The sequence below is a fragment of the Sminthopsis crassicaudata genome, chromosome 3 (genome assembly GCF_048593235.1).
Source record: "Sminthopsis crassicaudata isolate SCR6 chromosome 3, ASM4859323v1, whole genome shotgun sequence".
In the NCBI taxonomy this organism is placed as follows: domain Eukaryota; kingdom Metazoa; phylum Chordata; class Mammalia; order Dasyuromorphia; family Dasyuridae; genus Sminthopsis; species Sminthopsis crassicaudata.
Genome location: NC_133619.1, coordinates 273961822 through 273987034, shown reverse-complemented (window position 1 = coordinate 273987034; position 25213 = coordinate 273961822). Strand labels below are relative to the sequence as shown.

The window sequence follows — 25213 nt, the reverse complement described above, 5'->3', positions numbered from 1 at the left end:
AAGATAAATATGAAGTATTGATTTGGAGCTCAGGTACTATGCCAGGTGCTGTGAAACCAAGGAAAAATCAAAGCAGTCCCAACTACAAGGTCTGTACATCTTCATGATTGAGATAATATGTGCATATAAAGTAGACTTGGGAGGAGGAGGATCTCTAGCACTAGGGAACCAGAAAGGCCTCAAGCAATAAACCAAGGATTCCAGGAGGGAAATGCTAGATGCCTGGGCTGGGGTCTAAGCTGGGAAGGAAACCCAGTGCAGAGAGAGGAGGGACACATCTGCTGTAGATTGGACAATTAGAAAAATTGGGAGTTAAGCATAACATGAAGGTTAGCAGCTTACCAGAAAGATGGCAGTATTTTGAACAATAACAGGGAAGTTAGAAGAGGTGTGGATTTTGTGATTAGAATAAGTTCTGCTTTGATAAGCCATCCTCTACTAAAATAGTTAAAACAAAGTTTTCCTCTTGCATTGTCTTCCCTTTTTTGTATTTGTGCCCTTAGTGCTTAGCACAGTATCTGGCATACAGCAATACACTTACTAAATATTTATTAATTGATTGAATAGAGGAAGGGTCAGTACCCCTGTAGGACACCTATGGAATAAGCAACCATCTAGAAATTCTGCCTGGAGGGGCAGCATCCTGAGAATTTTATTGAGTTGCTTTGCAGTGGTTACCTAATACTAATTTTCACTATCAGTACAATGCCATTTTCACTGAACTATATTCAAATACTTTTTTTTTTTTTTTTTGGACTGAGGTAAGTAACTTGTTTAGGAAGTATGAAGTGTCTGAGACCAGATTTTAATTCAGGGCCTCCTAACTTCAGGGCTGGTGCTCTATCCACTGCACCACCTAGCTGCCTCTATTCAACTACTTCTTAAAAGTACTCAGAATCTACCCAGTATATAGGCCATTTATTTAATTTATCAATAAAACAAACATTCAACAAATGAGTATTGATAGTTTTAAAGTTACTGAATTTCATCTTCCATGAGATTAAAGAGGACCAAGTAACATCTTTAATTTAGTATAAGGTATTCCTTATCCATACCTTGTGATTATCTGGAATTGTAAACAAAGACTGTGATAAATCAAGAGGGCAATGAATGAAAATAAGATATAATGAATCCTAAAAGTAATTATAATTTCAAATGTAAAAGTTGCATTAACTTGCATTTCTAATTACTAGTGATTTGTAAATTTTTGTAAATTTTTCAAATTTTTTTTCATATGGTTTACACAAGAAACTAGTAATATTAATTGGGTTACTTTGTCTTCATTAATTTTTATAAATCTTACCTTTAGTTTCCTCCTTGCATTGAATTTCCGCAGTTGCTCTACTGTTTCAGGAAGATGAATCTTGTAGGCATAGCGATCTCTCTCCTATGAGAGACAACACGTTTACCAATATTAAATCACATGGAAAAGTGAAGAAATTTTGTCAGTATCAAACTGCAAAGTCAATGTAACAGATGACTGAAAATTTATATTAATTTTATTAAAAAGATACAAACCAGCTTAGTCTACACAAAGAGGGAAAGAGTTCAAGATTGAAATGAAAATGGTATTTTGTATTTTCAATAATGAAATCAGGATATAAAAAGACAATGGTTTTTTTTTGAATAATGCATTTTTAGTTTTATAATTACATGGCTTAAATAACACAAGTTATTCATAATTACTATGGCTATTTAAAATTGGGCTTGGGTTAGTTTCTGCCAAAATACACAGATTAATTCAAACCATGCAATATTTACAGTATTATCCCGGTCACACTATAAGCTGTGTTATCAAAAGTCCATTGGTATAAACGAGCAATTTAATCTAATTATAAAATCCTAGAATTAAGTTGAGTATAATTTTCTTCCCAATTTAATGGCATAGTAGATAGGGTGACAAACTTGAAGTCCTGGCTCTGGCACTTATTATCTGTAAACTTGAACAAATCATTTAATTTTTTCTGGGCTCCAGTCTCATCATCCATAAAGTGATGCAACTGTGGATGTAATTAAGAATAGAATGGAAGAGAATGAGATAGATATCTTTCAAGGTCCTTTCTAAATCTAAATCTATAGTCCTATGAACATCTGTTAAAATATGTTCAATGAAGACAGAATTAGCTTTTTTTTTCTTTCTTTCTTTTTTTTTTTTTAACTCCAGCTTTGCTTTTTAACTTAACTTACAGATTACTGACACAGTAAAACTTTCAAATCTTTTGTAGGCCAACTGCTATATGCTTCCCCCATCTATAAAGTCTATCTGAACCCAAGCAGAAGACTTTTTATTTATTCCTAATAAATTTAATCTAAGTGGATTCATCCCTCTGTTCTGGCCTGTAAACATTTGTTTAGATCTAGACTACTCTCCATTTTATTAGCTATCCCTCCCAGTTTTGTGGCATTTGTAAATTTAAAAAAGTATGTCATTTATTTCTTCATCCAAGTCATCAATAAGAATTTTAAAACAGCACAGTACCAAGAACAGTTTCTTAGAAGTCTTCTTCAAGGGACATCTTTTTCCAACTTGATAGAGAATTGTTAATGACTATACTTTGAATGTACATTCAACATATTGTGCATCGAATTTAGTACTGTCTAATCTATCTTTCCATTTTTCTCACAAGAACGGTACCAGCTATCTTATCAGTCTTACCCTAAAATCTGGATAAGTTATGTCTACAGAATAACAACTACATATCGAAAAAGGAAATGAACTCCATGTAAACTCTGTTCTAATGATACTCGCTCTTTGCAATTACTGCTTCCTTTACATATGATGGTCAAGACTCCATCATTTTAATAACCAATTCCTAGAATTTTCTGGCAATGTAAGTCAAGTTTACTGGCCTATAACATAGTTTGCACTTTAATTGCCCTGGGATATCTGGACTTCAGCTCTTTTAATACTTTTCCTAGTCTCTGTGATCTTTCAACTATTGCTTCAGTGGCTTAGCAAATAAAGCTATCAATTCTTTAACTACCTGAGGATATCATTCATCTGGGTGAGCTGGGCTACGAATTAATCAAGGCTGTTGAGAAGCTTTCTTAAAATCTCCTTACTTATTATGTGCATCACCTCCCTATTAGCCATTTCTGTTTAGTAACACGTAAGGACATTAGCTTTGACAGATAAAACAAACAATATTAGAATCAAGGAGTTCTGTCTTCTTTATTTGGTCATCTGTCCACTTACATGGCAAGCCCCAAGCATCCTTTGATTCATCTCTTTCCCAATAAATACCCTGTCCCTTCTCCTAAAATAATTGTGTTTTTTTTTGGGGGGGTGAGGCAATTGGGGTTAAGTGACTAATACATATGTTAAGTGACATAATTATATGTGGTAATTAGTAAGTGGTAAGTGTCCAAGGTTGAATTTGAACACAAGCCCTCCTGACTTCAGAGCTGAAGCTGTGTCAGCTGTACCTCTAGGGGCCTTCTCACCATGTAGCAATAATTCTGTGTCGGGCACATGATTGATTTTCCAAATGCCTTACTTATTTCCTCTGGTTATTCAGGTACTCTTTAGTATATTGTGATGACGAAATTGCTTTTGTTTTGCTTCTGCCTCAATGGACCAAATGTTTTCCATCATGTTCTCTCCCCTTCCATTCTTCTTTCCTCCCCTTAAATTTTCCTCACATAGTTATTCTACTTTTGGGTTTTAGCCCACACAATCTCAAATGATATTTATGAGATCAAATTTTCTCCCTTAGTTTAGGAAAGAATTCTGATGGCAGAGGAAATATTCAATGATAAAATTCCTAGAGGATAAACCTATTGATTAAAACTGAATAAACTAATTTTTTTTTAGAAGGCAAATGATGCTTTTATTATAACTATGCCAATTCCCTTAAAACTTCAGTAGCTCTCTATTGCCTGTATAATAAAAGGAAGTTATCTTTCCAGATAGTTTATAAATTATTTGCATACTGTATGTTCCAAGTCAAATTGGGTTTTCTGCTATTGCCTATGCATGGCATTCCATCTCCTATTTTCATATATTTGCACAAATTGGCCCGATGCCTAAAATATCTTTAGGGTTCGGGTCCATTACTTATATGGCCACATACTTATAGTTCTCCCCTAGCCCCACTGGAAAACAAAACAGAACAAACAAAACAAAAATGAAAAAAAAAAAAATAAATGCCATGAGAACAGGAGTCAAACTTTTTTGTCTTGTGTACTACTAATATGTTGTACATAGCCTGTCCTATATAGTATATGGTTAATAAGTGCTTGACTGATTTTATTTCTATGTTTAGGAGGGAAAATTTTATGCCCAAAGAAAACTTTTTCATCTTGACATCTTGATTTTGTCTTCTAGCTAAAATAACATGAAACAATAACTTTTTTTCCTCAAGCCAAAAAAAATATTAATTTAACAATTACAATAATATAATGAAATAATGAAAACTCAAGTTCAAGATAAAAACATATTATAAAATGGAACACATATAATAAAATCTCATGATGTTTTTTCTTATGAATTACAAGTGACAGTTGAATAAGTATAAGATATATATACACACACCCACATCCACATATATACATAACTGAGTATATATTTCACCAACTTACTAAATTTAATAAATATGAAATTAAACTTCAGATTACACATTAAAATAAAACAATTTACTTCATCTCACCATTGAACAAAGGAAAGAACATACTTGCAGCAGCCTTAAGAGAACAAAAAATGTAAAAATTTCCTGTTTGATTCTTGTTTCATATTAATTAGACTCAATAATTAATTAAAATATGGGGATCTCCAAAATAATTTTAGGAGTCCAAGTCTAATTAAGTTAAAATAGTTTATTAAAGATAGAATATTTTCCCATTTTATATATACATACATATATATATATATATACACACACACATATACATATATGAAACTAAAACTATAATATTGTAAAAATCACCTTAAAAATAACTCCTAGTTATTCCCATTTACCTTAATGTTGCCAAACTTTCATTCACAAGATGGCATCTTTTGAAATACAGAATTCAGAGACCCAAATGGTTGAGAATAATGTTATAAAAGTTGATCAAATTCTGTCTCAGGTACCTTGTACTGCTGGGATTACAAAATATATGCTATAATCACTAATTTAGCTAACTTAGTTGACCCAAAAACACAAGGACAGAAAAATATGAATGTCTAATTCCTGCAAGAAAGCCTTTACAAAGGCAGTTTAAAATTATATAAATATGCTTCTCTCCTTTAGCAAATAAGACAAAATACTTGACCTTAAATTAAGACAACTGAATATAAATTATTAGGGTAGAACTTTCCCCTAGCTAAATCCCATTACCCTTCCTGGTATGATTTAAGTACACTGAGAAGACAAGTGACTCTGGGAACCCTTTTCTTCTAGGACAAAATGACTCCAGGACCTCTTCTCTCCTTTCTCTGGCTCTGCCTCTCTCATCACACTCTTGTAGCATTTCTGTATATATTATTCATCCAAAAATAAATTATGAATCTCTTTGTACTACTGCTCTGTCATGTGTAAATACATTTTCTCAGTGCCACTTAAACATTCACTTGATTGCATGGCAGTGCCTTTTTCCTTTTTTGTAAGAATTATGAAAGAAACCTCAGAGAAACTCATATATAAAAAATTCCCTCTATAACAAGTTGGAGGGACCCACCAAGTCTCAAAGGTAGCCTATTCCACTTCTGTACAGATATAATTGTTATGCAGCTTTTCCTGACCTCAATCTTTAATTCTCCACTTGCACCCCCACATTTCCTTCTCTCCTGAAGATTTGATAAGGCAGAAAGTAAAATAGTTGAAATAAAATTCAAATTCTTCTAAGGACAGAGCCTATTACATGAAGTTCTGATTCCTCTTTTCTCTACCTTAAGCCAAGGATGATTAAGTGCCTCATAGACTGTTATCCTTTCAGCTGGATCCAGCATCAACATTCGGCGAACCAAGTCTTTGGCACTTTCAGAGATATGGCTCCACTGCCTGGGATTCATCTGAAAAATATTAAAGATAAAATGATATAGCCAATCATTTAAAGGAAACAACCAACCTCAATGAGATATTAACAATTACTATAATTCCACTATAGTATAATGTGAATAAAAGTGCCCAAAAAACCCCCACTGGCCCAGAACCCATCCAAGGGCTTGCCTTGTGATGAAGCAGAAGTGGAATATATTTATTTCACTTTTGTATACATGAAATGTATACTTAATGGAAAAATCTTTTAAAGTTTGCCCACGCTGTTATATAAACTCACATATATTCAAAGTACATTCCAGTTGTAGTACTTACACTCCTTGTTTCCAGTTTTAAGTTCCTATCTAGAAAACAATAAATATTTATTAAATGTCTACCAAGTGCAAGATATTGTACTCATTTTTGAGGATACAAAGACAAAAATGATAATCCCAGACTTTAAGGAGCTTATGTTCTAGGAGAACTTTACTAGCTGAACAAGAGAGGAATACTTTAAAGGAGTTGTATAAGGGGCTGAAACTCTTGAGTCAATGCACTGAGTTGGGACAATTGAGTACTTGAGGCTAATTAATAACGATTAGACAATACTCTATAAGAATATGCTTGAAAAATGGCCCTTCCCACTATCCTGTGCTGGCCCAATTGTTTGGTGTATACAGAGAATTGTGGGAGGGACTAGGAGGTGGAATGAGACTTCCTTGAGAGTGACAAAGAGGTGAGGAGATCCTACGTGTCCACTCTCTTCACTTCTACCGCTAAAGACCTAGAATAAAGACTTTTACTTTATCCGGACTCCGGTTGATTCTAAAGTATCCAGGGTGCTAACGTGGTTGCCACAGAGTTGGGCCTTAAGCTAAGTTTAAAGAAATAAAATTTGGGCTGTCCATGTATTATATCTTTTCTATTGCTATATGATCAATCCACCACCTTCTTATTTATACACTACCTGGATGATACTTTTATGATATTATTGCTTTCAAATTATTGCTGGTAATATGCTGTAGCTTACTAACAACAACCATGGGTTTCCCCACAGCCTTCTGGATGACTTTCATTCTTTGGAGACTGGAGAATTAGCATGTTAGCAGCTAAGCAATATCACCAAGATAAAACATTGTCTCAGGTATTTAAGGGCAGCAAAGGTGCTGCTATCAAAAGACCTCTAAAGTATTTCCGATACTGTGCCTTAGCATCCTTAATGTAATGGGGAAAGCTTTGCTTTGGGGGACTCAAAGTGGGAGCTGAGTGACCACACCATGTATATTTGCATGATATGTCTCATCCTCTGCTATCTTGAGAAGAGTTGGAGGGAGATGATGTAATGCATGAGCTTAGTATCATCAGGTACCTGATCACCATTTTATTTTTTATTCTAGGAATATAAGAACTATAAGAGACCCTGGAGTCTTCTGGGAATTAAAGGTAATCAAGGATTACAATGACTTCATGCTGTTATCACAGGACTGTGGGAGTAGATATCTCCTATTAACTTATTATTTCCCTGGAAAGCACCATGCTCATACTTTCCTCTTATCCCCTTGTTCCATAGCCTAAGTTGAGAATTCCCTCCCTGATCTTCTCTTCATATTACCTATATCACTCCTTGTATCCCAATCAACAAAGTGCTTTGACTCCTTTTTCCAAAGAAAATAGATGCTATCTACTGTGAGTTCCCCTTCTCTCAAGTTCTTTAGTTCAAACACCCATTTCATAATCAGTCATCTTCTCTTTTGCTCCAGTCTCTGGAGAGATGATCCTTCTCTTTGCTAAGTTTTAAGTGTCCTTGATCTCCTTTCATTCCACTTTTAATCTTTCCTCACTCATGGTTAATTTCCAACCATCTATAACAAGGGTTCTCAAACTACAGCCCGCGGGCCAGATGCGGCCTGCTGGGTTATGACATATGGGCTGAGGGGTGGAAACAGAGTGTGAGTTTTTGTTTTTACTATAGTCCGGCCCTCCAACAATCTGAGGGACAGTGAACTGGCCCCCCACTTAAAAAGTTTGAGGACCACTGATCTATAACATGAGTCTCTTCTTTTCACCTGTCACTTTCAAGCTACCATCTTATATCTTTTCTATGAAAGCCAAACTCCTAGAAAGAGTTGTTAGCACTCACTATGCCCAATTTGCTCTCTTTCTGGCTTTTAACCCTGCCACAGTAATGAACCTAATTCTCTCCAAAGATCTCTTAGTAAATCTAATGGTCTTTTCTTAGTCCTCATACTTCTTCCTTGTTCCTTCCTCACCATTCCTTTTCAGTTACTTGCTATTAGTAAGCATTATTCATTGAACATTACTCATGTTTCTATCTTAGGCTCTTATCTCTTTCTCTTGGATAAGCACTTCCTTAGATAATCTGATTAATCTAAAATTCAGTGGCTAATTTTATACATTCAACTATCAAAACCTGCAATGTTATCTGACTTCAGCTCTGTATTACCAGCTTCTCAATGGACATTTCCACCAGGATCTTCTTAGGGATAATAAAGTCATTATGTCCTATTTAACACTTTGTATTTATACTTTACCTATTCCCCAATCTTCTGTCTTCCAAACTTTCCTATTTCTATTCATGTCCCTATCATTTTTCCAGTCATCTAGATTCCCAATCTTTAAGTCATTTCATCTTCCTTAAACTCCTTTTCTACTCAGTTGCCAAGTATCATTGTATTATTTATGGACTTTCCCTCATATCTGTCCTTTTTTTAATTCAGTCAACAAATATTTATTATAAAGTATATATTATTGCTGAGTGATGAGGGCAAAGGCAAGATCCAGGCAAAGTAGACTAGAAAAATTTCACAGAATTACAGAAAGCTAAATAGGATGTAAAATGCCATTCAATTCACATCAGCTTAAGAACCTTCCTGTACTTCCAAAGAAGTTGGGGAAGAGTGAAGAGAGATCAAAACGGGCTCAACTTAAGTTTTCTAGGCCTAAGAAAAGATATTGAATGTGGAAAGGGATTGAGCTTAGTATCAAAGAGGCCTGATTTTAAATCTCAGCTCTGGATGCTTAATTGTGATCATATGACAATCTTTTTAAGGTTCTTGATATGGATGATCTAACTTATAATAATTACTTCAAAGGTAATAAAAAATGCTTGAAGCTATATATAGAGTTGGTTATTTTGGCAGACCCTTTGGAATAATTAATCTGCTATAACAATGTTCTCTAGAATACATTTATCACCATTTTATGCTGAAACTGGGACCACAGAGATAAAGTTACTTGTCTCTAATCACTAAATCAGTAATAGAATCAGGAAGAGAACATGAATCTTATTCTGGCAATCTATCTTCTAGAACATAAATTATTCCTTTTTAAGTTATGGCAAAGAAATGAATTTTGATGTATATTCTATTTCCATATTATGGTATTTATGTATACTTGTTTAATTCTTTCTCTTTTAATTCTCTCTCTACTATTTCTACACATTGAGGGAATCAAAATTACCGTATTCAAACTTATGGCAGAGTTGCATTCCCGGAAAACTTACTTCAAAGATAAAACTTATCTTAACGGATGCTTAACTTTGTAGAGAACAAAGGACCATAGAGTTGGAATTAGAAGGGATTTCATAGACCTTTCATGAGAAGCCTAGGGTCATTCGGAGTACTGTGCACTCCCTGCCTTCTTTACAGAGGTAAAAGATTTGGTATGGAACACTATATATAATTAGTTGGTGTGTTGGTTAATTATCGCCACCCCCTCTCACTAATTTTTCATCCTTCATAATAATATAAGATTTTCTAGGAAAGAGACTAGGGGAAAAACACATTGAAATGTAAAAACAAAATGTTGTCAATAACATTTTCCAAGAAAATGTTCTTACCACTATACATTTTTTAGTCAATTCAATCCAATTCATCAGTTCATTGTACATCCAGAGCTTCAAGATATATGTACTGATGGACCAGATTTATGGAATGGCCACTAAACAATCCTTCATAGCTAATATTAAGAAATACTTTACCTTCTTGGTTTTTATAGTTTAAGAAGCCAAATACTTTAATGTTATTAAAGATTCAAGTTGTAGGTTTTAAAGTGTTCTTAGCCTTGATGAATTCCGTATATTATTATTCACAAACAGGAGAATACAAAGGGAACTTATTACCCATGGGGAATATCTGTTGTTATGTCTTTCAAGAAATCTTGTGTGATTTTGTCACATTCAATACCTTGCTGAGAGAGACCTTTTAAGGGAGCTTTTTATTTTAAAGGATCAATTTGTAAATAGTCAACAAAGTAATAAGCACAAAAAGATTCTAAATTTTTTTATTTTTTAGTTAACTATGTGATTGAAAAGATGTGGTTGATCACAGAATATTGTTTGTAAAAAAAAAAAAATGGCCTGTTCCTTTCTTACCCATTCAAGAATTTTTTTGATGAGTATAAAGATAATGTACATAAAATTTTTTATAGAGGTGGGTTACTAGGCATGTGGTTTAGCAGCTATTTACATTTTATTGATTAATATGTTAGGGGATAATAATATCTGATTAAGTATCATACTCTTTTAAAAAACAAAACCAAAAACCAAAAAATTATTTGACCAGTACTTAATAATTTGAAGGTTAACCTGTTACTTAACATAATTACTCATTTCTACTATATTGCCTTATGCTAAATAGCTGGATTAAAAGCAGAATTCCAGATAAATAACTCATTTGAATCATTTTGATAGCTCTTTAAATGAAAGTTATTGAAAAAAATCTTAGTCTCATACTAAGCATACTCTCCAGTACCATTAATGGTAGCCGCCCAAGATAACTAAAGTGGAATCAAATGAAAATATTCAGATTTTATAAACTGAGTGTTATGAATTGATTTAATTACTATTCCCCGTTTTACTTGTATTTTACTATTTGTTAGTTTATTTGACTTTCAAAATGTATACCAGAGAATACTTTTAAAGTAAAATACATGAGACTAGTCATTATTAATACATTCAAATTTAATGAATCTTTTAAATGAAGTAAAACCAAAAAAAACAAAAAACAAACAAAAAAAAAAAACAAAAAAAAACCTTTCCCCAAAGACACATCAATGTGGGTAAATATAACTCTTACAAAATATCATTTGGCTTCCAACTGGCATAGCATTTTAGGCTTTCATGCTACTGAAATAAGAGTGAATATAGTTTGCAATCCTTTTATGTTCAATTACTTTACAATTTAGTTAGTCTTGTAATTTGAAGGAAGAAAATAAGATTATAATGGATTCCCCTAATGAGAAAGGGACAAGCCTCCACTTTAGTTATTAAACTCAACATGCAAATCAAACCATCTACAAATAATTTTCATATAGCAAATCAGGCAACTATGACGGTCACATCACCTTCTGGAATATACATCAAAATTTAAATGGATCTTTGAGCTTAGTGATGTAGGTGTTCTATTGACAGAGATCTTAACCCATTTTGTTTATTTTCACGAAGTCCTTCTGATTCTTTCTCTAACATTAATTATTGTTTAATATTTATAAGTATATTGGTATAACCATATGCTCAAGTAGATCTCTGAAAGGATTTTATATGACAGTTTAAAAGTTCTTCCAAATAGCAAAGGAAGAAAGCATATGTAGGTTACAGACCTAAATTTGCTAAATACTAAATTTCAGAAAACATTTTAAGAGAGTTAAACTACAAAATAATGAACAAAATGGGTATCTAAAATAGAGAGAAGCAGGAGAAAATAAATCAGTTAAGTTAGTTTTTAAAAACCTTATTAAATGACTCAGTTAAATAAACTCATTCCAAGAGCATTTAAGGATGAAAAATGTAATAAGGACAACACAGAAAAAAATGGATATTATTTAAAATTACTTTTACAATAAGCTTTTTTTTTTTTTTTTTTTTTTTTTAACCCATCAAGGATGGTAAAGTCACTATACTTGGACTCTAATTTTGCAGCTCTATATTTACAAAAAATCATTAAGAACATTATATAAGTAGAACTTAAGAGAAAATAAAGTAAGAAAATAACTATTGACCACATGTCCTCCCCATCTAAGTTTTTATAAGAACTATCTATATATAATGGATAATAACCTTGATAAGGTTATTTGTATCAAACATGAAGGCTATTGGAAGTAGATGTTATGAGACCATATTGGTCACATAATTGGAAAAATAACCTATTGTGCTTACCATTTGTTGATTATTTTTTTAAAAATTTGATTTGGTAAAGCAAAATCACATCTTAAAAACTCTTTTAATATAAGGTCTCCTATATGATTTTCAAAATTATTCAAGATTTCTTGAAAAATATTACAGTAGATATAACCTTATTTGACAACTCTTTAATCATAAATTATCAGGAAATACATAAAACAGAGATAAATGCTTGCAAAAGGTGTTTACCACTGCCATGAAGGAGGAACTAGCAAAGAGTCCAAAGTGAAGAGAAATTTTCAATGGATGGTGAAGCACTCTAGACACTCCTGTTTGTGAATGAAATTGTGCTATTTGCATAAAACCCCCAAATAACAGCAGAACCTTCTGGGACAGATCTCTGATCACTCCAAAGTATGTGGATTAATTATAAACACAGAAAAGGCCAAGTGGGTAAAGGCCTAGTGTCTAGATTACAATGTACAGGATGGTATACACATCAGGGAAAAACAGTGCAAAGAATTAAATGTGAGGGGAATGGGTTAGTTAGCTTGCCTTCTAAAAATTATAATGCTTATTTAATGAATGATCTCAAACTTGTCTCAGAAACAAAAAGCAGCACTAATAATATTAAGTGTTGCTATATGGTTTTAACCACTGCACTCTCTGAGGAATCAAAAATTACTATCACACAAAGGACAATGAAGAAGCACATGGTAGATATGACTGGGCTACCACATAAACAAATAAGGAACTTTGATGAAGAACTTGACCAAAGAATATCATGAGGAAAATAGATAATGGAAAAAGAAGATGAACTGGTCATATGACAAAGTAGAGGAATTAAAAGGTAGAGTTTGCATATTCCTTGTATTTTTGCAATGTCAGGAAAAAGTAGGAAGGTTCATAGCACGCTGGGTAGATGAAGTCTGGAAAATTTATGAGTGAGGACAGGGGAAAATAGTTACAAAAGATGGGAAGGTTTACATGGATTGCAATTTGTTTCCTCTGTTGGAATGTACAACCAAATTAATAATAATAGTTCAGATATATTTTAGTATTTAATTATGGGATCATATAAACAAATAAAATGAAGTCTGGTATATTGAGTCTTACCATAATCACTTTAAATAGCCTTGTGCAATCTGACATCATGTTCATAATATAGTTAATACTAGAATACAAATAACACTTTTGAAAGTAATGAAAAAGAAAGCAGGTCTGTCTAGGTATATAAAAGTAAATATAAGTGTCATATTTTATGCAGGACAGAAAGAGGCAAAAAAAAATTAAGCTAATCAAGACTGAATTTAAGCCTGAAAATAGCTAAAATTACATAGAATTAAAACCTCGTATGTATTAAGTATAAAAAAATTAATAAAAATAGATGTTTTCCCTTAAATTACTAAACCGTAATCAGTAATGTTTAATCTTTTTTTTTTTTTTTAAATAATTAATTTTGGCATTCAACCAGAATTCTATCTTCAGATTCTCAATATTTTAGACTGGAGTAGGCACCTAACAGTCACTTTACCTAGGCCAAAACAAGAAACAACAAATTCCAAGATACTATTCAAAATATTTTATTTACCAAGTATTCTATTGTCTAAATATGTTTTTAAAGAGCTGAGGTTTTAATTTTGCTGGGTTTAGAAAGCTTTTCATTGTAGCCAACTTTGAAGTAATGGCATTGTTTATTAAAAAAAATTCTAGTCTACACTGTGGCTTTGTGAATACCTCTAAACCTACTCAGAAGTCTAATGGTTCCTACTCAAGATTACTGGGAAAGCCAAAGTCTTATAAGAGCCTAGTATTATGTGAAAGATCCACTTTAATGAGATGTAGTTTGAGGAACATAATCTTGTACTGACAAATTTTATATTAAAAAAGAACCAAACAAGTAAAAAGTGAGGTGAGTTTTTTTTTTTTTTATCTGCAAATTGAAATCAACAGAATAATATACCACAGAAAGAATAATAAGAAAAGACAATAAGGAAAGAGACTAGGGAGATAATGTGTAACTCCTTCTTAACTTCTTTTTCTATAAACGTGGATAATACCATGGCTAGCAAGTAGTTACTCAGAAAAAAAAATTATGACTCTAGTTGGCCAAATACTTAGTTTTATCCAAGATATATCTATGACACAACCTATTGACTTTGCTAAAGAAAGTTACTGAGCTTGTGGATCACTGTAAAATTTAATTAATAAGCAAACTAAAAAGAAAGAGTAAATTTTAAAAATCATTTAATAGCAAATTTTAATGTAGAAAATTATTCATTCATGTTTTATTTACCTTATATTTTCCTTTAATAATGCCTTCAAACAATCTTTCCCTTGGTTCCGTAAAAAGGCAAACAACCACTTAGAAGAATAAAAAGGATCACCCCACAACCCCAGACATCTACAGGTTTCCCATAGGGCTCTCTTTTTACCACTTCTGGGGCCATAAAATGAGGTGTTCCTACACGTCCTATGAGGAAAAACAAATAAAAAGTGAGGTAGGTTTTATATTCCCAAACTGAAATTAATAGAGCAACAAATAATACAACAATCAAAACATGTTTTATACCATTATTTTTTTTCTCCTTTTTTTATAAACATAGATTACCAAAGTGAAAATTACTTCTTTTTTCATCTATTGTAAGCAATGTAACCTCTGAAGGCAAAGACCCTTATCTTCTACTTTTCTGATATCTCCAACAGGACCTAAGATAATTCTCAGATGTGAATTAAAATTGTTAAATATATGGGGTACATCAGAAGGTTGTCAAACGAGTTGATTCTGGGGAAATCATAAAGTACTTGAATCTTGTCAGAATTCTTCTTTTGGATTTTTTATTTTTTATTAGTCATCAGGTAGAATTTTTTTTTTTTTAACCTCCCTCCCTCAGGAAATCAAGTATTATCTCTTTGATTTTCACCAATAAAAAGTTAATTATTTCTCCCTCCTCACATTTTTAATGTGTTTTGTTTAAAACAATCCCTCACCTTTATGTCATACCTATTTGTGTGCATGATATCTCCTTGAAATTAGTTATCTTAAGGGTATTGTCATCTTTCACCTCCATATTTCTTAATAGTCTGTTTCCCAAGTCTAGAATGTACTCTTTTCTCACATGTGCCTCTTAGATATTTCTAGACTCTTTCAAAGATTAGCCCAGGTGCCAATTCTATCAGGAATACCCAGCACATACTTGACACTTAATAAGTACTTGTTGTTTTCTGATCGTTCCCAATGCGTGGATACTTTGAATTTATTTTATTTACATTTTTATTGATTTGATTGTGTGTGTGTGTGTGTGTGTGTGTGTGTGTGTGTGTGTGTGTGTGTGTGTGTAATCACACACATATTATCGCTCCAAAATGGAGTGTAACCTTGAGGGCAAGAACTATTTCATTTTTTTCCCTTTATATTCCTAGCACAATGCTTTATAAATAGTAGGTGCTTAACAAATGCTTTTTGAATGAATAATATTTGTATCTCCAGCACCTACTAGCATATTTGAACATAACTGGGACTTGATAAATATAAATTTCAGTCAAATTAGTGATGATGTGAACCTTATTATAAAGTTATTACATTTACAATGAGGCTACTATATTTTTAATCCTTTGCTAGCATATAATTTGCAGGCTTCAAACTTTAAACATCATAATTTCACCCCATTTGACTTCACACTTTGCTATTTCCATCTAAAATTATGGCTTATGGAAGGTCAAACTTTGGTTCCATAGGCTTTTATAAAATTTGTGATAGCCAGACCTATTATTGTGTCTTTGTAGGTGATTGCCTTCAAAGTGTGGTTTCAGAGATAATGAATGGGAAGTCTTACTGCCTAGAGTAATACAAAACACACATACACGCATAACTACACACACACACACACACACACACACACACACACACACACACACACACACACATATATACACAAAACACACACAAAACACTTTGGTTGTCTGAGATTTCACTGTATACTGAATGAAGAGAAGTATTTCAATACGTGGACATGTAGAAGGTGGATGTAGTGCATAGTGGGCAATTAGTATCAATCAAGATTTGAGAGAGGATCAAAATAAGAACAGGGCTGGGCTAATAGATTAAGCTGTTTCAAATATAGTGAAAGGGAATAGAATGAAATGAGTCTGGGAAGAAGGTTCAGTCAGATTATACTGTAACACTGTGTTGTGTGTTTTTAATTTTAGGAGTAATAGTAAGTTCTTAAATATTTTTGAAAAAATCAGTGATAATGTATTATGATTGTTCTCGCATTTATGAGAAGTATGGATTGAAGTGAGATGTGAATGTAGACAGGGAGAAAGTTTAAATAATTTAAATTTTAAAATTAATTGAAGTGGTAGGTAATGAGAAACTGAACTATGATAACAGAAGAATGAACAGATAAAAGGTGAATTCAAGAGAGAAGCATGGAAGGACATGAAAAATATTTTCATAGATGCTGAATCCAAGATATACCCATATTGTACTGAATATCATATTATGCTAGATTAAATTATAGTGAGGCTCATAGTTCTTGTAGAATGTTCTAATTTTAGTTTATGCTTTTAAATTGAGATTCTTTAAGCATTCAATATAATTAAATTCAACAAACATTTATTTAGTTTATGCTAAGTACTCAAAATTTCCTGCAGGCTGCTTACACATTCCTACATTTCTGATATTATTATCTGAAGAAAATAAAATTCCCCCTGAGGAAAACAATTATGACCAAAATCATGAAGGGAAATTTCTGCTGTTTTTGGAAAAGAAAGCCTCCCTTATCTTTAAAGGCATTCCATTCCTTGATATGTTTTACTCTGATGTCAATAATATATACAAATGTGAATTTGAGTACTGTGATTTGCACTTCTCAGAAGATCTACATCTAAAGTGTCATCTCTCCTTGTAGGCTGATAGACATTATTCCCTATTAAAATATAATTTAAGATTCTATCTTTGAATAATGCTAATTATTAAGTGGATTTTCCTCATATTGGGCCAGAAGTTTCCTTCTTCTCTGAAACTTCCATTCATTGCTCCTATTTTTGTCCTCTGGAACAAAATAAGAACTAGGAAGTCTTATTTCCTTTCCACATGACAAAATCTCTGAATTCCATATATTCAATTCCATAGTTTCAATTCTTCCCTTATGCCCTCTACTGGGCACCTTTCTGTATCTACATTTCAGCCTGTTACTGTCCAACCTTAAAATGTGGAAACACACCACTAGTGTAGATGTTATCTGGCCATAGCAGAATACAGTAAGGTTATTATCTTATTTGTTCAAAAATATATATATTTCACTGTAGCAAAAGCTAAAAATTACTTTAATCCATTGTCATGTTTCAATAGTAATTCATATTGAGCTCCTACTTTATTAAACCTTTTAATACTGTTCATATTATTCTGTTATCAAGTATGTCTTCTCCATCTTTTTATTCATACGGCTCATTTCTGAATCCTAATATGAATCCTTATGTCTATCTGTATTAAATTTCATACTTGATACTGAAGACTATTGTAGGAAAAACAGAATAAGAGGGAAGGACATAAAGATGAATATGGAGAAGGAAATTGTGCAGATGATTTGGAGGTATTTGAACTACTGAAGTATGTAAGAGGTTGAATCTGAGAACAATTTGGGAGAAACTGAGGAAATTTAAAGGAAAACAATAACCAGATACAAATACTGGTCAAATTCTACTTGAAGCCAGCAGAAAAGCAATATCAAGGGCCATTAAAGGAGGATATAAAAAGATTAAAAAAGATTAAAGAAGATCTGTGAATATTAAGGAGTAAAACTCAAAACAGAAGACTGAAGATGAAAAAGGAAAAGGTATTGGCAAGAAAAGACAAGATAAATAAAAAAAGGTATTTGGAAGGTAAAGCAAAATGAAAGGGGATTTGTGAGTGCAACAAACTGGTAAAAGAGCTGTACCTGTTCCTTTCAGGCTGAAGAGAAGGTGGGTGTCACGGTTAGAATTAGTGTTGAACTTGCCACAAAAATAAAGTCAGACTTAAATAATTGGAAAGATATTGAGTGCTCTTGGATAGGCCGAGCGAATATAATTAAGATGACAATACTCCCTAAACTAATCTATTTATTTAGTGCTATACCAGTCAGACTCCCAAGAAACTATTTTAATGACCTAGAAAAAATAACAACAGAATTCATATGGAAGAATAAAAGGTCGAGAATTTCAAAGGAAATAATGAAAAAAAAATTAAATGAAGGTGGCCTAGTTGTACCTGATCTAGAACTATATTATAAAGTAACAGTCACCAAAACCATTTGGTATTGATCAGTGGAATAGGTTAGGTTCACAGGGCAAGATAATGAATAAAAATAGCAATCTAGTGTTTGACAAACCCAAAGATCCCAACTTCTGGGATAAGAATTCATTATTTGACAAAAACTGCTGGGAAAACTGGAAATTAGAATGGTAAAAACTAGGTATGGACCCACATTTAACAGCACATACTAAGATAAAATCAAAATGGGTCCAAGATTTAGGCATAAAGAACGAGATCATAAATAAATTAGAGGAACATAGGATAGTTTACCTCTCAGACTTGTGGAGGAGGAAGGAATTTGTGACCAAAGGAGAACTAGAAAATTTTGATTACACCAAATTTAAAAAGTTTCTGCACAAACAAAACTATTTTTTAAAAATTTTATTTATAAATTTTTTGACATTATATATGCATGAGTAATTTTTTTAATAACATTATCCCTTGTATTCATTTTCCCAAATTATCCCCTCCCTCCCTCTACTCTCTCCCCTTGATGATAGGCAATCCCATATATTTTACATGTTATAATATAACCTAGATACAATATATGTGTGTAGATACCATTTTCTTGTTGGACATTAAGTATTAGATTCCAAAGATATAAGTAACCTGGGTAGATAGACAGTAGTTCTAACAGTTTACATTCACTTCCCAGTGTTCCTTCTCTGGGTGTAGTTGTTTCTGTCTATCATTGATCAACTGGAAGTGAGCTGGATCTTCTTTATGTTGAAGATATCCACTTCCATCAGAATACATCTTCATACAACATTGAAGTGTACAGAGATCTTCTGGTTCTGCTCATTTCACTCAGCATCAGTTGATGTAAGTCTCTCCAAGCCTCTCTGTATTCCTCCTGCTGGTCATTTCTTACAGAGCAATAATATTCCATAACCTTCATATACCATAATTTACCCAACCATTCTCCAACTGATGGACATCCATTTATCTTCCAGTTTCTGGCTTCTACGAAAAGAGCTGCCACAAACATTTTGGCACATACAAGTCCCTTTCCCCTCCTCAGTATTTCTTTGGGATATAAGCCCAATAGCAGCAATGCTGGATCAAAGGGTATACACAGTTTGATAACTTTTTGGGCATAGTTCCAAATTGCTCTTCAGAATGGTTGGACTCTTTCACAACTCCACCAACAATGTATCAGTGTCCCAGTTTTCCCACATCCCCTCCAACATTCATCATTATTTGTTCCTGTCATCTTAGCCAATCTGACAGGTGTGTAGTGGTATCTCAGAGTTGTCTTAATTTGCATTTCTCTGATCAGTAGTGATTTGGAACACTCTTTCATGTGAGTGGATATAGTTTCAATTTCTTCCTCTGAGAATTGTCTGTTCATATCCTTTGACCATTTATCAATTGGAGAATGGTTTGATTTCTTATAAATTAGGGTCAGTTCTCTATATATTTTGGAAATGAGACCTTTATCAGAACCTTTAACTGTAAAAATATTTTCCCAATTTGTTACTTCCCTTCTAATCTTGTTTGCATTAGTATTATTTGTACAGAAACCTTTTAGTTTGATGTAATCAAAATCTTCTATTTTGTGGTCAATAATGATCTCTATTTCTCCTTTGGTCATAAATTCTTTCCTCCTCCACAGGTCTGAGAGGTAGACTATTTTCTGTTTCTCTAATCTATTTATGATCTCATTCTTTATGCCTAAATCATGGACCCATTTTGATCTTATCTTGGTATATGGTGTTAAGTGTGGATCCATATCTAATTTCTGCCATACTAATTTCCAGTTTTCCCAACAGTTTTTTATCAAATAATGAATTTTTATCCCTAATATTGGTATCTTTGGGTTTGTCAAAGACTAGATTGCTATAGATGTACCCTTTTTTGTCCTTTGTATCTAATCTGTTCCACTGATCTACCGGTCTATTTCTTAGTCAATACCAAATGGTTTTGGTGATTGCTGCTATATGATATAGCTTTAAGATCAGGTACACTTAGACCACCTTCCTCTGACTTTTTTTTTCATTAGTTCCCTTGCAATTCTCGACCTTTTATTCTTCCATATGAATTTTGTTGTTATTTTTTCTAGGTCAATAAAATAGTTTCTTGGGAGTCTGATTGGTATAGCACTGAATAAATAGATTAGTTTGGGGAGTATTGTCATCTTTATTATATTCGCTCGGCCTATCCAAGAGCACTGAATGTCTTTCCAATTATTTAAATCTGACTTTATTTTTGTGGCAAGTGTTTTTTAATTTTTCTCATATAATTCCTGACTATTCTTTGGTAGATGGATTCCCAAATATTTTATACTCTCAACATTTGTTTGAAATGGAATTTCTCTTTGTATTTCTTGTTGTTGCATTTTGTTGGTGGTATATAAAAATGCTGAGGATTTATGTGGATTTATTTTGTATCCTGCAACTTTGCTAAAATTCTGAATTATTTTTGATAGCTTTTTAGCAGAGTCTTTGGGGTTCTCTAAATATACCATCATGTCATCTGCAAAGAGTGATAGTTTGATTTCCTCATTTCCTACTCTAATTCCTTGAATCTCTTTCCGGCTCTTATTGCAGAGGCTAGCGGCACAAACAAAACTAATGCAAACAAGATTAGAAGGGAAGTAACAAATTGGGAGGTTAAGGTTCTGATAAAGGCTTCGTCTCCAAAATATACAGAGAATTGACTTTAATTTATAAGAAATCAAGCAATTGTCCAATTGATAAATGGTCAAAGGATATGAACAGACAATTTACGATGATGAAACTAAAACTATTTCCACTCATATGAAAGAGTGTTCCAAATCACTATTGATCAGAGAAATGCAAATTAAGACAACTCTGAGATATCATTACACATTTGTCAGATTGGCTAAGATGACAGGAACAAATAATGATGAATGTTGGAAGGGCTGTGGGAAAACTGGGACACTGATGCATTGTTGGTGGAATTGTGAAAGGATCCAACCATTCTGGAGAGCAATCTGGAATTATGCCCAAAAAGTTATCAAAATGTGCATACCCTTTGACCCAGCAGTGCTACTACTGGGCTTATATCCCAAGGAAATACTAAAGAAGGGAAAGGAACCTGTATATGCCAAAATGTTTGTGGCAGCCCTTTTTGTAGTGGCTAGAAAATGGAAAATGAATGAATGCCCATCAATTGGAGAATGGTTGGGTAAATTATGGTATATGAAGGTTATGGAATATTATTGTTCTGTAAGAAATGACCAACAGGAGGAATACAGAGAGGCTTGGAGAGACATCAACTGATGCTGAGTGAAACGAGCAGAACTCGGAGATCATTATACACTTCAACAATGATACTGTATGAGGATGTATTCTGATGGAAGTGAATATCTTCAACATAGAGAAGAGCTAATCCAATTCCAATTGATCAATGATGGACAGAATCAGCTACATCTAGAGAAGGAACACTGGGAAATGAGTGTAAACTGTGAGCATTGTTTTTTTTGTTTTGTTTTGTTTCTCTTCCCAGATTATTTTTATCTTCCGAATACAATTCTTCCTTTGCAACAACAACAACAACAAAATTCGGTTCTGCACATATATATTGTAACTAGGATATACTATAAGATATTTAATATGTATGAGAATGCCTGCCATCTATGGGAGGGGGTGGAGGGAAGGAGGGGAAAAATTCGTAACAGAAGGGAGTACAAGGGATAATGGTGTAAAAAAAAATTACCTATGCATATGTACTGTCAAAAAATGTTATAATTATAAAAAATAATAAAAAAAGAATCAGTGTTGAATGAGAAAAGGGGACAAAGCAAGTTATAAGAAGTCATAATTAAAGTTTTAACTAAGTGCATGAGGTCAGAGGGTAAGCACATATCCAGAAACAGTTAAAAAATAATGACCGAAACTGAAAAGCCTCAATTAGTACAAAGAGTAGAGGAAATTGTACGACTTGTATGAGCATGTTTGTATTTCATGAACCTAGAGATTGTTTTCTGTGTACCAGGTACAGACTGATCTTTCTCTGAGAAAAGAAAGTGAATGAACTTGAAGAAAAAGAAGATATGGGGTAGAAGTGGGGTAGATCAAAAGAAAGAAAAATAAAGATGTATAATTAGAGCATAAAGCTAGATCTAAGACTCTCTGATGGAGGGAACTGCATGTTCTAAGGAAGAAGAAGCTACTTGTTCTCCAAAGAATGAAAAAGAGTAAGAAATCATTTAGTTAAAGCATCAATGGTATTTAGAAAAGCAATCATATAGCAGTATTGTAGTTTAGTGAATTCCTGTTCAGGGGTGCTTAACCCATTATTTAATTGCAAAGGTCTACAATTCTCCCTGTATAACCTTATTTAATGACAATTACTCTTTTCTATTTATTTCCATGCCCATAAATACCACTGTAGAAGGAAGCTAAAAAGTACTACTAATGATTATTAAGTCTTGAGACAGAAAATGGAGACCAAGAAGCACAGATTGTATTTTCCTTACTTTTGCCTAGCAAGGCAAAGGATGATGAAGAAAAATACTAACTCGGTTTTTAAACAGCTGGCTTAAGGAGGAACTCTCTTAAAATGGGTTTTGCACTTCTATACTATAGTTTAGCACAAAAGTATCCTGACTTAGAAGTAAAACTAATAAAAGGCTGGTAAGAATATATTTGTCAAGGGCAGCTAGGTGGCGCAGTGGATGGAGCACCAGCCCCGAAGTCAGGAGAACCTGAGTTCAAATATGGCCTCAGACAGTTAACATTTCCTAGCTGTGTGACCCTGGGCAAGTCACTTAACCCCAAATGCCTCAGCAAAAATAAATAAATAAATAAAATAATATATTTGCCAAGTTGTCTTACAAATCTAAATCTAATGCTTTAAATTAAAAAGGATGAGAGTGGGAGAAGATTGCCTATAAATATCCTTCAAGGTGGATAGCATAGAGAAAGTAGCACAACAGGACAAAAAAAAAATCAATCAACTTTACAAAAACAAAATGGGGGAGATGTATGGCTAGTTATTTTTGGGGAAAAAGATTGAGAGATAGCAGTAAGACATGACAGCAAAAAAGTTAATAAAATCTTGGTCCGCATTAAGAGATACATTGTTAGGTTCTTACTAAGTGCTAAGTCGGTACATGACAATTCTCTAGTTCGGGCCATGACTGGGAGTTTTACTTGTGAATTCCTGGGGAGGAGCTTGCATGCTTAGGAGGAGCAAGTTCATTGGTTGAAGTAATTTTTCCCAGAAGCCCTTGTATTATCCCACGCCCATTCTCTGGGAGGATAAAAGAGGGCAGCACACAAAGATAGAGAGTCTCTGTTCTAGATCAGAGTTAGAGCGGCTCTCTGGAGGAGAGAGGTCTCTGCTCTAGGCCAGACTTGAGGTGGCTCTCTGCAGGGAAGTCACTACTCCACGAGAGTTAACGGCAACTGTCTGGAGACAACGGTTCTCTACAGGAAGAAGAATCTGTCCGAGAGATTTGAAGATATTGACACAGCAGATCTCCTCCCAGAGAGCGATCAGCAGCTTCTGGAGACAACAGCACGTTACAATACATGGCTTCTAGATAAAAGGAAGTATACGTTGTATTCTATTCATATCAGACTTTATCTGAAGTACTACATTCACAATTCTAGTAGCCATGGTTTAAAAAAGATATGACTAAATTGGATAGCAGAGTAAGAATCACTTACAGGACAGTAGAATAAAGGCAATCAGATTGGTGAAATGTCATAAATGACTGTCAGCTGAAGGAACTAAGAATTTTTACCTTATGGAAAGATTAATCAGAAAGAACATGACAATCAATTTCAAGTATCTGTCATGTAAATGGAAGGATCAGACCAATTCTTTTTGGTTCTGAACAATGAATAGAAGATTTAAAAAAGCATATTTAGCCCTGATGTCAATAGAGTTTCTTCAATAATTAGGATATGCAGAAGTATAACGGGCTATTTTGAAAAATGGTGGATTCACTCCTTGTTGGTATAAAAGCACAGACTAAATGATGTTGGATGTGTTATGGTCAAACATCCTTTCATGGATGTGTTATATTAGATGGCTGCAAAAACTGTTTCTAACTCTCAAATTCTGTGATTCTATGAAATTTTGTCTTTTTAAAGATTTAGTCAGCCATTTCAGTCTGTTAAGACATTTCTAGATTTTAAATCCAACACATTAGTCACCTTTTCAACTTTTCTGTCACCTTAAAATTTAAGATTGCCATATCTTCTTTCATACAAGTCATCATATTGAACAGAACAGGGCAAAAGACAGAACCTTGGCAACACTGTATTAGAGATTTCTCTCTAGATTTACTCTGATTCATTAAAATAAAAAGAATACAATAAATAAAAGCACAGAATTGGGAGAGAATTAGACGTTGAAAATTCTGAACAGAATAGTAACAAGAAAAGACTAGGACTGGAATAATCCATATATAAAGAAGACTCGCTTGAAGATAATAAGGATGACCAAAGTAGACCTGGTAATGAAGGTTTGTACTATGATGGTGTCATTGGGAATAGAGAGAAAGGAATGGATCTTAGATCTGCTTTTGCCAGAAGCATAATGAAATAATTTTAAATCAGGAGAAGGAATACAAGAGCAGCTCATGTAATATAGATATTAATAGCTATAGCACCGACAGAACAGAAAATGAAGAGCAGGTTTAAGAAAAAAAAGTTTGGTTTTGACATGCTGAGTTTAAGGTAGCACAGAGATATCCAAATGTTTTGTTGATTAGACAGGTGGATGTGTAAGGCTGGCATTCAGGAAAGAAGTCAGGGCTAGAGGTAGCTCATAAGATCCAGGATTTAGAGCTTAAAGGAAACTTAAGATATTACTTTGTACAATATTTCAGAGAAGGAAAGT

At 33.3% G+C, this 25213-nt stretch overlaps 1 protein-coding gene across 1 annotated transcript in view; it reads right to left on the bottom strand.

The window, feature by feature from the left end:
• Nucleotides 1–25213, bottom strand: part of CASK (calcium/calmodulin dependent serine protein kinase) — a 367163-nt gene that overhangs the window by 116422 nt on the left and 225528 nt on the right. The window contains 4 exon segments of the mRNA XM_074300811.1: nt 1304–1387; nt 5870–5992; nt 14393–14431; nt 14433–14569. Of these exon segments, the coding sequence (XP_074156912.1) occupies nt 1304–1387; nt 5870–5992; nt 14393–14431; nt 14433–14569 (383 nt within the window).